At 36.4% G+C, this 13,823-nt stretch overlaps 2 protein-coding genes and 1 long non-coding RNA gene across 4 annotated transcripts; 1 reads left to right on the top strand and 2 right to left on the bottom strand.

The window, feature by feature from the left end:
- Positions 1-582: 582 nt before the first annotated feature.
- Positions 583-3,519, bottom strand: LOC125204385 (gamma carbonic anhydrase 1, mitochondrial-like). The gene is made up of 5 exons (XM_048103043.2): positions 3,281-3,519; positions 2,464-2,607; positions 1,686-1,811; positions 1,446-1,597; positions 583-1,168 (listed from the first exon to the last, which is right to left on the bottom strand). Exons 1-5 carry the CDS (start codon positions 3,393-3,395, stop codon positions 953-955), a joined length of 753 nt encoding a protein of 250 aa, XP_047959000.1. The 5' UTR covers positions 3,396-3,519; the 3' UTR covers positions 583-952.
- A 2,619-nt stretch (positions 3,520-6,138) lies between these two features.
- Positions 6,139-7,904, bottom strand: LOC125202007 (soluble inorganic pyrophosphatase 4-like). 2 transcript variants are annotated; one of them, XM_048100316.2, is made up of 9 exons: positions 7,776-7,904; positions 7,463-7,568; positions 7,356-7,384; positions 7,212-7,277; positions 7,036-7,143; positions 6,896-6,961; positions 6,703-6,823; positions 6,538-6,619; positions 6,139-6,411 (listed from the first exon to the last, which is right to left on the bottom strand). In XM_048100316.2, exons 1-9 carry the CDS (start codon positions 7,845-7,847, stop codon positions 6,369-6,371), a joined length of 693 nt encoding a protein of 230 aa, XP_047956273.2. In that variant the 5' UTR covers positions 7,848-7,904; the 3' UTR covers positions 6,139-6,368. The 2 variants fall into 2 exon arrangements, with proteins under 2 accessions (XP_047956273.2, XP_047956274.1); XM_048100317.2 differs by having other exon boundaries at positions 7,463-7,590; positions 7,776-7,887.
- A 771-nt stretch (positions 7,905-8,675) lies between these two features.
- LOC148931569 (uncharacterized) lies at positions 8,676-9,362 on the top strand. Its single transcript, XR_016135913.1, has 2 exons — positions 8,676-8,719; positions 8,909-9,362. It is a non-coding gene; the product is annotated as an uncharacterized LOC148931569 (long non-coding RNA).
- Positions 9,363-13,823: the final 4,461 nt, after the last annotated feature.

The raw sequence follows: 13,823 nt of genomic DNA, 5'->3' as shown, positions 1-13,823 counted from the left end.
AGGATGTGAAATCTACATATCAAAAGTGAAAAAAAAAACTGAATGGCTCTTTTAATTGTGAAAAAAATCCAAAATGACAAAATGGTTCTTTAAATAGTGGACAAAAAGAATACTACCGCCTCTAGTCCATTAAAAATAAAACGTTTTCTTTTTCTAGGTTATCACATTAAAAATATATTAGAACCCATAGGTTGTCCAAATGTATCATACAACGGTCATAATGAAATCTCCAATCATATTAATTTCACATAAACCCATTTCTCGGTAGGGGCCCCTTCACCGTTTTCGTACTCGTTATTATCATACTCCCTCCGTCCCGCTTTAACAGTTTCAGTTATTTTTCTGCACTCGTTTTGTACAAGGACACACTAATTTTTGAACCATCCATTTTAGAGTGATGTTGCATAACAAATTTAATAAACAGATCCAATCAAAATTTCCAGGTTATATTCTCATGTGGAAATCTTCTCATATATACATACACTCTCTGTCCATTACTCATTTCACTAACCTTATATCATTCGAAAATTAAATAAATTAATTAAAATACAACATAAACTAAAGCATGTTTACAGGGGAAAAAAATAAACAGATACCTTATACTTTATAGAAATATCAAATTCTTAGATATGGTAACTCAGCTTTCTGATGCCTTCCCCGGGATATCAAAACAAGGGCATCTAATAAAGTTGAAACAGATAATCATGAAAAGAGCAAGCAATATCCAAGCGTTTAATTAATTGAAGCTCCTCATAAGAAACACTTTGTACCAGGATTGATCCTTTGAAACTTTAGCCTGGCCACTGAATTTATTGGAGGCGAAACTCAGCCATCTTCTTGGAACTCATCAGAAACAAAAAACAAGGAAAAAAACAAAAACAAAAACAAAGCTGAAACGTGTTCCGTATTAGGAAACTCTTGAGTATTTTTGTTTTGGAGTTATGGTGATGCGTCACCCAACAACACCTGATTTTAAGTCATATCCTCCGTCCTGTCCAGTAAATTTCTTCTGAAGTACCTTTTCAAGCTCTGCCTTGTCAAAGTCCTTTGCATTTTCGGCAGCATGAGCTTCCGCTAGGTTTGCATAATTGGTAGCTGACTGAGATATGAATGCGATTTCATCATCTGTGAGATTCCTCAGGAATTTGGCTGGATTCCCTCCCCATATCTGATATTGAAAAATCACATATTCAGAAAAGACTCTTTAATTGGTCTGTATTGTTAAACGAATTGAATCCGAATTAGGTATTTAAGTCACTGATTTGAAGCCAGCAGGACAAGATGCTGAAGGTCCGAAAGAAGATGTTTAGGCGGCTATTGAGATATGTTAAGCTGAATTACAGAAAGATAGCGCTTCACGCATCTAAGGGCACTTCCATGCATATTTCCATAACAAAACTTCATGAGATAAGATAATAGGCAGCTCATCAGTGTGTCTTACTAACCTCTCCAGATGGTATTCTTGTATTCTGTCTGACAAGAGCTCCGGCGGCGACCATTGAATGCTTCTCAACAACCACTCCGTCAAGCAATGTTGCACCCATACCAATAAATGCTTCATCCTCTACAGTACAACTGTGCAAGACAGCACTATGCCCTATAAAGTCCAACGTGCAAATTATCACTCAGGATCAAGAAACTCTGAGATGAAAATATTATCTGAGAATGCCTTCGATGATACTAACCAACAGTGACATTGTCACCAATATTTATGGGCAGAACTTTCCCAGCAATATTAGATTTAGCTACATGAATAAGAGAGTTATCCTGTATGTTGGTTCCAGCTCCGATGCTAACGCTGTTCACATCACCTGCTTACCGACCATTTCAACTTAGAAACGATGCCATCACACAAGCACACCATGCCTAAAGACAATGAGGGAACCAGCAGTGATGACACTAACAACCAAAACACATCCAAGAAGTTCACTAAATGTTAACGCAAAAGAAACTTTCAGGTTTACTTTTTTACTTTGGACAATGTCAATCCACGAACTGAAGATTACTAAACCAAAGACGTGATACAAACCTCAAAAAGATTATAGATCACATTTGCATAGGAACCATAAGCATTTCAGACGCATAAAAATGAAAAGCTAGAGCAATGGCCCATCAGATGGATTCTATCATGACCTTCATCGAACACAGAATGGTTTTACTTGGGTTTGAAATAGCTCAAGTATACACCGGTAGCTAAGACTCCAAGAAAGATCAGTATCTAATGAGAGAAGACATGGATGACTCTGCACGAAAAACACATTACAGTAAAATACTTGAACTTTACTTAACTAAATATGGTTACTTCCTCTCATTATAAGTTACGCCAGTTAGAAGAGTTTCATATTAGATCAAAAGACATTTTCTGGAGCACAAAATTGATAAGAGTTATTTTTATAAAGAGATATCAATCAAATTAAAGTGCAACATGGCAACAAACTATATCTCAGTCAGCATAAACCATACCTCTGACAACACATCCGTACCAAATGGAGGAGCTTGGTCCAACATAAACCTCCCCAGTCAGTGATGCGTTAGGGGCCACAAAAGCATTCTTAGCAACCGAGGGGGCTTTATCAAATAAATTCATGAGTGTTCTATGTCTTGACACTGGAAAGAAATTGTAGTGTGTCAAATATTTCATCCGAATAATTTATAAAGAAGATGGAACAAACACAAATCTACCTGATTATCTATGCATGCGTAAAGAGAATGAAAGATACACTGTGGATTTTATGATAAATCACCACGACATTTTCTACATAGAGGCACAAAAGAATTTGAAAAATAAACTATAGTTATGTGGTTCAATGCAACACCTGTGCCAACAACAATTCCATCTATCTCCTCCAAGAGGCCAGCATTTTAAATGAAATTATATGGCTCATGTAGCACCAAAATGGTTGACAGGATGGGGAGCTTAAGATATGGCTGAATTCCTCCTCTAATAACCATCTTCTTACAGCTTCGTAGAAAAGCTAGCTGAGACAACACACTTCTGATTAAGGTCATTTGTTTTTCCTAATTAACCCATAAACGGAAAGGGGGGAACAGAAAAGACGCATTCCATCATTGAGGCCCAATTTACTTAGTCTTACACATTCCCTAGATCAACGCTTTCTCTAACACAGATTAATTTTGGTTCGATTCAAAAATTGAAGACCGAGTCTTCTAAGACCGGGCTCAAATTTGACAGATAAGTAGATGAATAAAATAATGACGGCAGCAGAAAGCTAAAAACGGATATAATAGGTAAAGAAAAAGAGGGAGATAGCATGATTACATTGTTCCTGGAAAAGGTAGTTTCCCTGGAGGCGGGAGCCGAGGCGATCGAGAGCTTGGCCGGTCTCCCTAATCCAGAATCCGACCGTGTAAAAAGCTCTTCCCATGGTGCCCATCCTGCCCTTGAATTCTTCACGGAATTGGATGTTTCCGGTCTAGGGTTGTGAGAATGGGGGTGATTTGCAGAAGTAGCTAGATTGATAGTGTGGGAGACTACAAGAGCAGCACAACAGGAGTACTTATTTTCTGTTAATTACGTGAAACACCAAAATTTAAATTTTTAGGCAAACGTAAAGGTGCAATACTATGGCTTGACAAAGGCCAAAAAAGACGAAAAATGATTTAAAAAAATTATACTCCTATTTTAACAAATAATTAAAAAACAAAATAAATATTAGTATAAACTTCGAACAAGAGGGACGTAATCAAATACAAACTCCAAAATATAATCTGAACCGTTAGAAAATGTCAACATATAAAAAAATAATAGCAACAAAAAATGTCAATACAAAGTCGACGGTTGATGTTATGTTACATTGTGTTGACATTAAAATCTTAAAATTTTAAACAGTGTTAAAACCGTGTTGATACTGTGTTGAGCAGTTTGAAGTTTTTACAATATACTCCCCCCGTCCCATAAAAATTGGGCAATAGATATGGCTTGGGAATTAAGACAAAATTGGTAGAGTATGAGAGAGGAGAAGAAAGGTATAGTAAAGTAAGAGAGATGAGGTAAATGGTAGTTAAAATAGTATTAGTGGATAGTGAGACCTACCTTATTAAATTGATACTCCCCCATCCACAAAAAGTAGAGCACAATTACCATTTTTGGCCGTCCATAAAAAATAGAGCACATTTATTTATGGAAAATATTCAACAAATAATAATCCTACACAACATTCCAATAACACTACTTCTCACTTACTTTTTCTCTTTCTCTCTTATTTTTTTCCATTTTCTCTTACTTTACCAATTCTTCATTAAAATTCGTGTCATACACAAATTGCTCTATTTTTTTTTGGTCGGATGAAGTATAACTTTCTAAAAATGGAATGTACATATTTTTTGGGATAGACGCAAATAGAAAGTGCACATATTTTTATAAAACAGAGAAAGTATAAAATTTGCATTTTATCACCGTCCCTCGAAACAAACTATATTCAAATAAAATTTCAGATATTAAGATTGCACTGAAATGAAAATAACTTGTGTATTAGGCAGAAAATTTCACCGATAACTACTTGATCTCACAAATGCGTTTGTTCATTACTTTTTGAAAATAGAAAATATTTCTTTTTTAGTTTGTTTCTAAAAATAATCTTTTCTTTTAGAAAAATTCTTTCTGAGGATGTGAAACTAATTTTACACTAATACATTTTTTTTCTATACCTATCTTACTTAACTAATTTTGTATTAGGACTAATGTCATTTTAAATGTTTTTATTTTATGGGGATGGATTGAGTATGTTTGGCCAAAATCAATCTATTATTAAATATAAAATCAATCTATTCAAAACAAATTAAATATTAAATCAAACATAGTAAGTCTGGCCAAAATCAAATTGGCAAATGAATTTAGAAGAGGAATGAGTAATTCTTAAGTAACATTAAACATCAAAGACATGAAGTACTAAAATACTCCGTCGGTTTGCGAATAAGAGTCATATTTTTCCATTTTAGTCTGTCCGTGAATAGGAGTGCCGGTTCATTTTTACCATAAATGGTAATAGGGTCTCACCTTCCACTAACTCATTTCACTTACATTTCATTTAAAACTAATATATTCAAGTGGGAGTATGAGACCTCTATTGTACTAACTTTTTTTCACCCACTTTTCTTAACATTCTTAAAACTCGTGCCGCCCATAAATAGGACTTCTAATGGCGTACGAAGGGAGTACATTTATAGATTTTGAATATTGTTGTAGGCTGGCTCACTAAGTATAGGTATCGAGAAAGTACATGTAAATTAGCCGATTAGCCTTATTAATGACGTTGTTACAACTTTTCTATTCGTGATCTGATTGACGATCATATTAATTTTAATTTGATAAAAGAATGAACCAATATTGTAAACCACAACGTACTACTCCCTCCCTCCATGAAATGTTGTCTATTTTTATCATTTTTGTTTGCCCGTGAAACATTGTCCACTTTACTTTTTTTTTTCCTTCCATTTTTGATAAATGGAGTCCACTTTGCACTAACTCATTAGACTCACATTATATTATACTAATATATAAATGTTGAATCCACATTCCACTAATTTTTTTCACTATTTTGTAAAACATTTCTTAAAACCTGCATGAGTCAAACGTGGACAACACTGTGAAGAGAAGGGAAGTATGAAGGTAGTGTGGTCGGTGTCATAATTTAAAAGTTGTTTTACTATAATATTTGAAAACAAACTCAAAGAGTGCTTGGGTCGGTGGTGATGTATCCCAGTCGATTGTGAAATAGCGAGTCAGTCCCCCGATCACCTATGGGCACACACTAGCACATATTGTTGTGTCGGCCAACACTTGGGCATCCGGTGGTGCGCATGCGGGCTCCCAATGCGACTAATATTAAATCACTCTTCGTTAGTATTTTGGAAAAATTATTCCTAGTCTTTTCCATTCTTGTTCTTGTTTTATACTAGTTGCAATATGGAGTAACATATGAACTTGCTTCTTTATTTATAATGTAAAAAATCAGTATCAACGCACTTATACCATAATTATAAGTACTTATTATTATTTTTAATACTATTTGCTTTGTTACATACCATAAAAGTGACAGTGTTATGATTTTGACATGAATAAACTTGAGTTTGCTGAGAAATCGAAACAAAAGTGGAGTGCAGGTGCAGCACAATCCCTAGAGAAACTCAGTCTAGCTGAGGGACTTCATCTCGTTAATTTATCAGTTAAAACATAATATTACAAAAGGGTCGAATACAAATTGTTCAAGCAAAAGTTCCTGTCATGACGGACTTATACAGAACACGATAACAACATTATACGATAAAAAAATTAGAAAAGTGTTGTGTGATGAGTTTATTTAAAGGCCATCAGCTTAAGTTATCGCTGCTTTCAATTGATTCAGCAATCACTGCCTCAAGTTCTCGACAATGTATGAGGCGTAAAGATCCCTACAAGCCACAACACAAAAAGTGTATTAAGGGGTCGTTTGCTAGGGTAGATAACTCATTTATCTTGAAAGATCCGTTTTTCATATAATAAAAAAGAATTTGGTATGGAAATGATTGAACACTCACATTGAGTATTTGATAGCATCAATAGCTGTTTCAGCAGGGAGGAACTCTTTCACTGCAACTGACTTGTTCTCATTCTTCTTATCTGTTTAAACGAAAGTGAAGTGAAGGACACAAATGGAAACTAGTATACACAGGCAGTTAACTAGTGGTTTTGGGAAAGGATACAGTCCTCAAAGAAGCGGCGAATTTCAGCTAGACGGTGAGGAGGGATCTCGTTTATGTCCTGATAGTGGCGGAACTCAGGGTCGTCAGCGCATACTGCAATGATTTTGTCGTCCCTCTCGCCCTGTGGGATGGATGGTTCTTGAAAGATGAGTTAGGTGAAGCAAGTGGACTAGCTAGGGAGACAGACGGTTACCTGATCTATCATGGGCATCAAGCCAATGGCACGAGCACGGAGGTAAGTACCCGGAAGAACAGGTTCCTGTGCAGGAATGAAACATGTATTACAAGTATTTTCAATATAGTACTAGCAATCTGAGAAGTAAAGAAAGGAACCTGCATCAGCACCAAAACGTCGATGGGGTCGTTGTCTTCGCAGAGGGTTCGTGGGAGAAAACCATAGTTGTGTGGGTATACAACAGAGGAGTAAAGAACTCTATCCACCTGTAAAAAATCATGAGCTGTTTCATAACTTTGAGCATATAAATAAGGAAAAGGAAGGAGTTTCTCACTTTGATAAGGCCACTGGTTTTGTCAAGCTCATATTTTACTTTGCTGCCTTTTCCAATTTCAATCACCTGGCAAGTTATTGATTGGATAATAAGTGTAACTAGAAAGATGGTTCAGTTTTTGGTGCAATCTGAAAAAGAACTCACACAATTGAATACTGCAGGTGCTCCCGGCCCTATATATACATAAACCACGTGAACGACGATGGTCCAAACTAAAAAGCATAGGCATAGAAGAAGAAACACGGTCTAACCAATTTCCAAGTCATGCCAAGGATGAGCAGCAACCGATCTCCTTGACATAGAAGAAAGAATCCTCTCATTCAGAGCAACGCGACGACCACCTTCTTCAGCCATTTTCTACAGAACAAAACTCACCTGGCTATCATCAACGTTGTCTTATTTTTCTCTTAAAAATGATGCTTAAACACCACATAATTCTACTAAGCATGCAGCCAACTTGTTCAAAACCATGAACAAGTGCATATTTTGCATTTCAAGAATTACTAGTTTACTTCAAACCCAAGAAAAAAAGCATAAATTTTCATCACATGAGGTGTAACTTACAGATAGAGAGGCGCTTGAGTTTGAGGTGTGGCAAGCTTCCCAACTGGTCATGAATGAGAGATTCAGAAGCATAAGTTAAGTACATGGACATGAGGAAAGGGAACGAAAGAAAAGCTGAGAGTGACGCGACGCCTTTTTATTTTATTTTTTCTTTAGTTAAATCAGGCATGGTCGAATATGAGCCGTAGATGTTAGTTCCCTTTGCATCGCACGACCAATATGTTCGGAAAATATTATCTCGAGAAAAGGAGCTTTTAGTAAATACTCCAGAATCTAATCATATGAAAGTTAGGACCAGAATATTCCTGATTTGAGGTTTTTAATCGTTTTATTTTTGTCATCTATTTCCTGATTCAAACTAACAGAATATCATTTACTTTCAATTCCTTTCTTATTGTTTGACAAAATTGGGTGAATAGATGGATACCTCACAGCTTTATGAGAAGAAAAAACATTATCTAGAATAAAGGGTGTAAAGAGAAAGTGTGAAGCATCTACTATCAGAATAATGTACACGAATCCTTCTATCCTTTCTCATGCAACTTGAGATCATATCAATCTTTAACCTTATACATGAAAATACAGTTATAGAACTAAGAAACATTTAAAGGCTTACTTAACATCTCTACAAACTCAGGAACTGAGGCGGCTACCCCGCTGCACAAAACCAAACAAAAATTACTCCCTTTTATCTATTACATTTTCATGTTACATCTAGTCACCATGCACTTGGAATGAATCGGACAATATCACCGTTGCTAACCTTCTATTAATGTTCTCTAACTCACGCCCATTGTCAGCATCAAGAATCTTAAGCAATAAAGTTGGAAATTCAAAAACGTGACACTTTAATAAATCCCATTACTTTTAAGGCTGAGGATTGAGACATACCTCCATTACTTTGAAATCTGCATTTCCAACTCCAACGAAATGGATTGAGAGGGGTAAGTCAGACGATATCACAGAATTTGGATATTTCACTCATCCACTCATTCATTCGGATATTTCACCCTCTCTCTAAGTCGGATCATTCTCGTCTCTTGAGTGTGCTTTGCCTTCTCTAAAGGCGATCCTCTCTTTTTAGTAGACTCTCGTTTGTCACGTTGATTAGCAATCTTATGAATTCGTTGCAGGACAGGCAGATAAATTATAGAGAATTTGCGGCCATGACGAGAAAAAGAAACCATGAGGAGTACTATAAACTTGGGGGAAGCACTTAGGTTAGGGGTTACAGACAAGAAAGGAGGAACCTAACAAAGCCAACTCTGACTTCCTTTCCTTTTTGTAGTTACCTAGCTTTATTCTAGTGTGAAATTTTAACATTCTAATTGAGAAAATAAGCTCATCTTGCTCCCTACTCCTCATAGTTGCCACTGCCAATATATACTCAGATGCATATGAGATTATATTGACAGTGCCTTTTCCTCCCACAACAGAACGTCGAATTCAAAAGTTCGACCACCTTACTAGTTTCTACTATTGCTGCCAAAATATACTCAAGTACAAAATCTAAGCATGATCAATGTCAAAATATGGCCTTGCACAAATCTTGATTTCTTGATAATATATACAATGCGGGCATTCAAATAGTTGACACTTGTTTTGTATGTTTGAAACAAATTATTAAAGAGCTAAGTAGCATCAATAAAATTTTCAAATTTTACTAGGGAGAACCAGATACTTTGTGTGGAGTGCCTTGCTTTCGATCTCAACTTCATCCTGAAAAGAAATAGCAGGTTCTAAATTAATGGATATTATTTGCAAAGCAACTAATATCTATAAAGAGAAAACATGCTATGTAGTAACTTGAGCATTGAAGATAGGATTGCATGAAGAATGAGAAAAGCAAAGCTCAATTAGTATGAGGCAACATGATGCAGAAAATAACACACACTAATGCAAATACTTCAAACAGCTCCATTACCGAATCTTCTATTTGACACATTCAGTCATTTACCATGTAAGCAGAAAACTATCATAACTACTACACCCTCTGTCCCCCAAAAATTGCCATTTTCTACAAAATTAGTCCATTTTCTATTTTTAGAAAGCCCAAACGATGCGGCCGCGTTCGACGTGATCGATTTTCATGCCCTACATCACCATTGGCTCTATGAATCTCTCCGGCATCGAATCCACAGTGAATTCGTACGGTCCGCCGGTTTTCTCGATGAACTTCTTGACCGTCTCATAATCCATACTTTCCGGCGACTGGAGTTGACGGCGTCCAATCTCAGGCGAAATTCAATTCAAGCAATCACTAGTTTGATTTATTGATTCTCCTATCCTATGTGTCTGTTGGCTTGGAAGAGTTCGATTAATTTAATTTTATTACTATAAGAGCATCCACACAGTGGGCTCCTATCAAAGCGCTGATTGGTGGCCTCCCCCAGCACCCAACTCACTTCCGTGGCGATTTTCGAACCGTGCTTAGATCGGCGGTCGACCGCATCCACTGCAGCCGCGGATCTCGCCCCAATTTGTATTTTTTATTTTTTTAAAAATTAATTTCACTCCTATATATACACCCTCGTATCCCATTTTTTGCCAGTCCGGATCACCTAATTCTTTTTCTACACCATCTCCTGAGATGCTCCACTCCTCACAAACATAAGTAATGGGCCCACCATCATATTTTATGTTTGTGAATAGTGGAGCAGAAGATGGTGTAGGAAAAGAATTAGGTGATCCGAACCGGATTTTTGCTTCACACCTTTCACCATTCTCTCATTCATCTAAACTATTTCTCTCTCTAGCTCTAAATAACGAATACCGATGGAAGTTCCCTAAATTCTAGCAAAAAAAACCAATATCCCGGCGATCCCCCTTACCCTGGCTTCCCTTCGTACCATGGCGGTCACCCATACCCTGGCAATACCATGGCAATGCGATGTCGGTACTGGTAGACCCTTAACCCTGCAAGCATCACAAAATTACTAGTGGAGCTACAGACGAAGGTATGACCCGAATTATGGTGATGAAGTCTATTGACCAACAATGCTTAGTACTCCCTCTGATTCAGACAGTTCCACAACTTTTCCGAAAACTGATTCGACCTTCAGCACGGACGAGCACGAGCTGACGGACATGCAACCATCTTCTCCCAATGAGAATTCCACTCCCACGCCGAAAGGAAAGGGAAAGGCAGTGGGAGAGGGGAAGGAGACTGCGTCTGCGCCTGCATCCGTGCGAAAGAGAGAGAAGAGGATGAAGAACTACACCCCACATGAGTCGACGGCTCTAGCCATGTCTTGGGTCTACATCTCCAATGACCCGATTGTGTCCACCAGCAGGCGAGAGGAGGGTTCTGGGGGCGTATTAGGGATACATCCGAACGGGTGAAGCCTTAATGGCAAAGACCCACACAATATTGTAGAAATATGAAACAATTGGGTGAAGGATATTAAGAATATTCCAATAGTCGTGCTAGTTGACATGTGACATCCCTAACCCGAAACTTACATAATTTTTGCATATTGATATAGTTTTATTGATCATTTCATATTTATAATGCTAATTGCATATAATATATATAGAAATGTGTGTAGGTTTATTAAAATTCTAAATAATTAATTTTAAGTGTGTGTATGTTTATTTATGTATGTGTGTACATGAAATTATTTTTATGTGGATACTTGTATTTAGGTTTTTGCATGGGAATAAATTGTAGGTACGTAATTAAAGAAAGTTGATATGTATATGTTGTTTTAACTACTTTTAAGTTTTATTTTATGAAGTAAATAGTACATGGAAAATAGAATTGTTACGTGTGTTTGCATGGGAGCATATTAGATTATCTAATACACTTGAGTTAATAGTTTAATATTTTTGTATATGATGAGTGTGTTGTTTTGGGCAATAGCTAAAATGCAAACATGTGGCTGAATATTGATTAACATGCAAGTGACTAAGCTCATAGGATATGTTACTAAATTATTTAAATTAGGAAGTCGGTGGAACCGACTATGGTATTCGATAAATAGGTGAGGAGGTGAGTCACAGAGGGGGAAGAGGAGATAATAAAAGAAAAAAAAGAATAAGAAGAATATAAGAAGAAATGAAGAACATATCACATGGAGATTTTCAGGAATAAGATATCAATGATGCGTGGATTGATGTGAGTTACAGTTATTATAAGTGTTGGCGGCTGGCGCGTTTTGTCAACCTTCTCTTCCTCATCATTTTTGCATCTAAATAAATGTATAGTATATATAGAGTGGTGAGAGGGTCCCACTAGATTTAGAATGTTTCGAAATATGTACTTGATAAATATTGGTTTTTGAAATGATATAATATGTGTGTTTTATTTACTTGACGTGTGAATTATTTCTTTTAAATTTTGAATTTATTTATTATAAGTTTATACGTCAGAAAGGGTTGAGGTGTGACATGACAGTATGAGATCGAAGTTCATGGAACACTATGCAAAGAGGATAGATGTAGGTGAAAGGATTGGAAGGCCACACTATGCTTCCAATTGTTGTTCACCATCTCAATGTTCTTAGTAGATAGACAATTGGGCCACTAGAAAGTCCAAGTAGGTTGTATGGGTGAGGCAGATGTGATTAGGATCACAAATAGACACAAGATAATTAGATATATGGTGGATCTTGAGCAACACGCTTCCTCATGCAAGGAGTGGCAAGTCTCAAGGAAACCATCCCCACATGCATTAGTAGTGATAACTTCACCTAGAAATTCTTAAATGGATAATTGCCTACATCCTTACTTTCCATTGAAACTATTTAGGCTAGCATATGCAAGGGTAATTAGCCCATTTTCTGACGACAAGTCTCACTGGCCTAACATGGACCTTGGCTTTAAGGTGTTAAAGAGCTCCCGACATCCTGGGGAAAAATAGGACACCAAGATGCTTGGAAGGCAAGGGAACAAATATAGGACAAAAGGAATGTGGCAGGTCCAACATAAGCAACGCAAAGTGGGCACGAGTTCTAAGAAATATAAAGAAAAATGGCTTGAAAAAGTTAGTGGAATGAGAGTCCCACTTTTATATATTTATATAATAAAATGTGAGTGCAATGAGTTAGTGGAATGTGAGACCTACTTATCAATTATGGTAAAAAGGGAATGTGGACAATAAATGGGGGATATGTGAAAATGGCAAAAGTGGAAAAAAATGGGGGACAGAGAAAGTAGAATGTGAGTATAATGAGTCAGGAGAGTATGTGGCCCACTTAGAGCATCTCTAAGAGAAAAAGGTAAATAGAGAGGTAAAGTCTTATAACTACCATATTTACCTTCTTTTCATGAAAAATCATACTCCAAGGGGAAAGATATTAGAAGGTATTATACATTTTTCCATTTTAAAGAGGTACTCCCTCCGTCCTACAATAGGGGTCACATTTTGTGTGAGCACGAGTTTTAAGAAATATAAAGAATAATGGGTTGGAAAAGTTAGTGGAATATAGGTCTATTTTTTTATATTGGTTTTATAATGGAATGTGAGTAAAGTGAGTAGGTGGAATGTGAGACCTACTTAACATTTATGGTAAAAGTGAAATGTGACTCTAATTGTGGGACAGACCGAAATGACAAAATGTGACACTTATTGTGAGACAGAGGGAGTACCTTAGAGCATCTCCAAGGAGGTAAGGTATATAGAAATAGTATATCATCTATTTACCTTCTGAAAATGAAATATACCCTTCTAAAAAGTTACAAATTCCAAGTCAACAGGTATATAGAAAGGTAAATTATTTTTTAAAATAAGAAAAGAGCACAATATACACTTCATAACATTAACGGAATAATACTTTCTCAAATACCTTCCCCCTTGGAGAACGATTTTTCATGAAAAGAATGTAAATATGGTAGTTATAGAATTTTACCTCTTCATGGATGGAGAGGTAAAGCTATCTATTTAAAATGAAAAAGAAAAAGGTATAATACATTCTCAAATACATTTCCTCTTTTCATGAAAAGAAGAGAAATATGGTGGTTATAAGACTTTACCTCTTCTATTACCTCTCCCCTCGGAGATGCTTTTATAACTATCATATTTCCCTTCTTTTCATGAAAAATCATTCT

The sequence above is a fragment of the Salvia hispanica genome, chromosome 2 (genome assembly GCF_029641045.1).
Source record: "Salvia hispanica isolate PSC_SH4W2 chromosome 2, Shi_PSC_v1, whole genome shotgun sequence".
In the NCBI taxonomy this organism is placed as follows: Eukaryota; Viridiplantae; Streptophyta; class Magnoliopsida; order Lamiales; family Lamiaceae; genus Salvia; species Salvia hispanica.
This window is presented reverse-complemented; position numbering and strand designations above follow the sequence as displayed.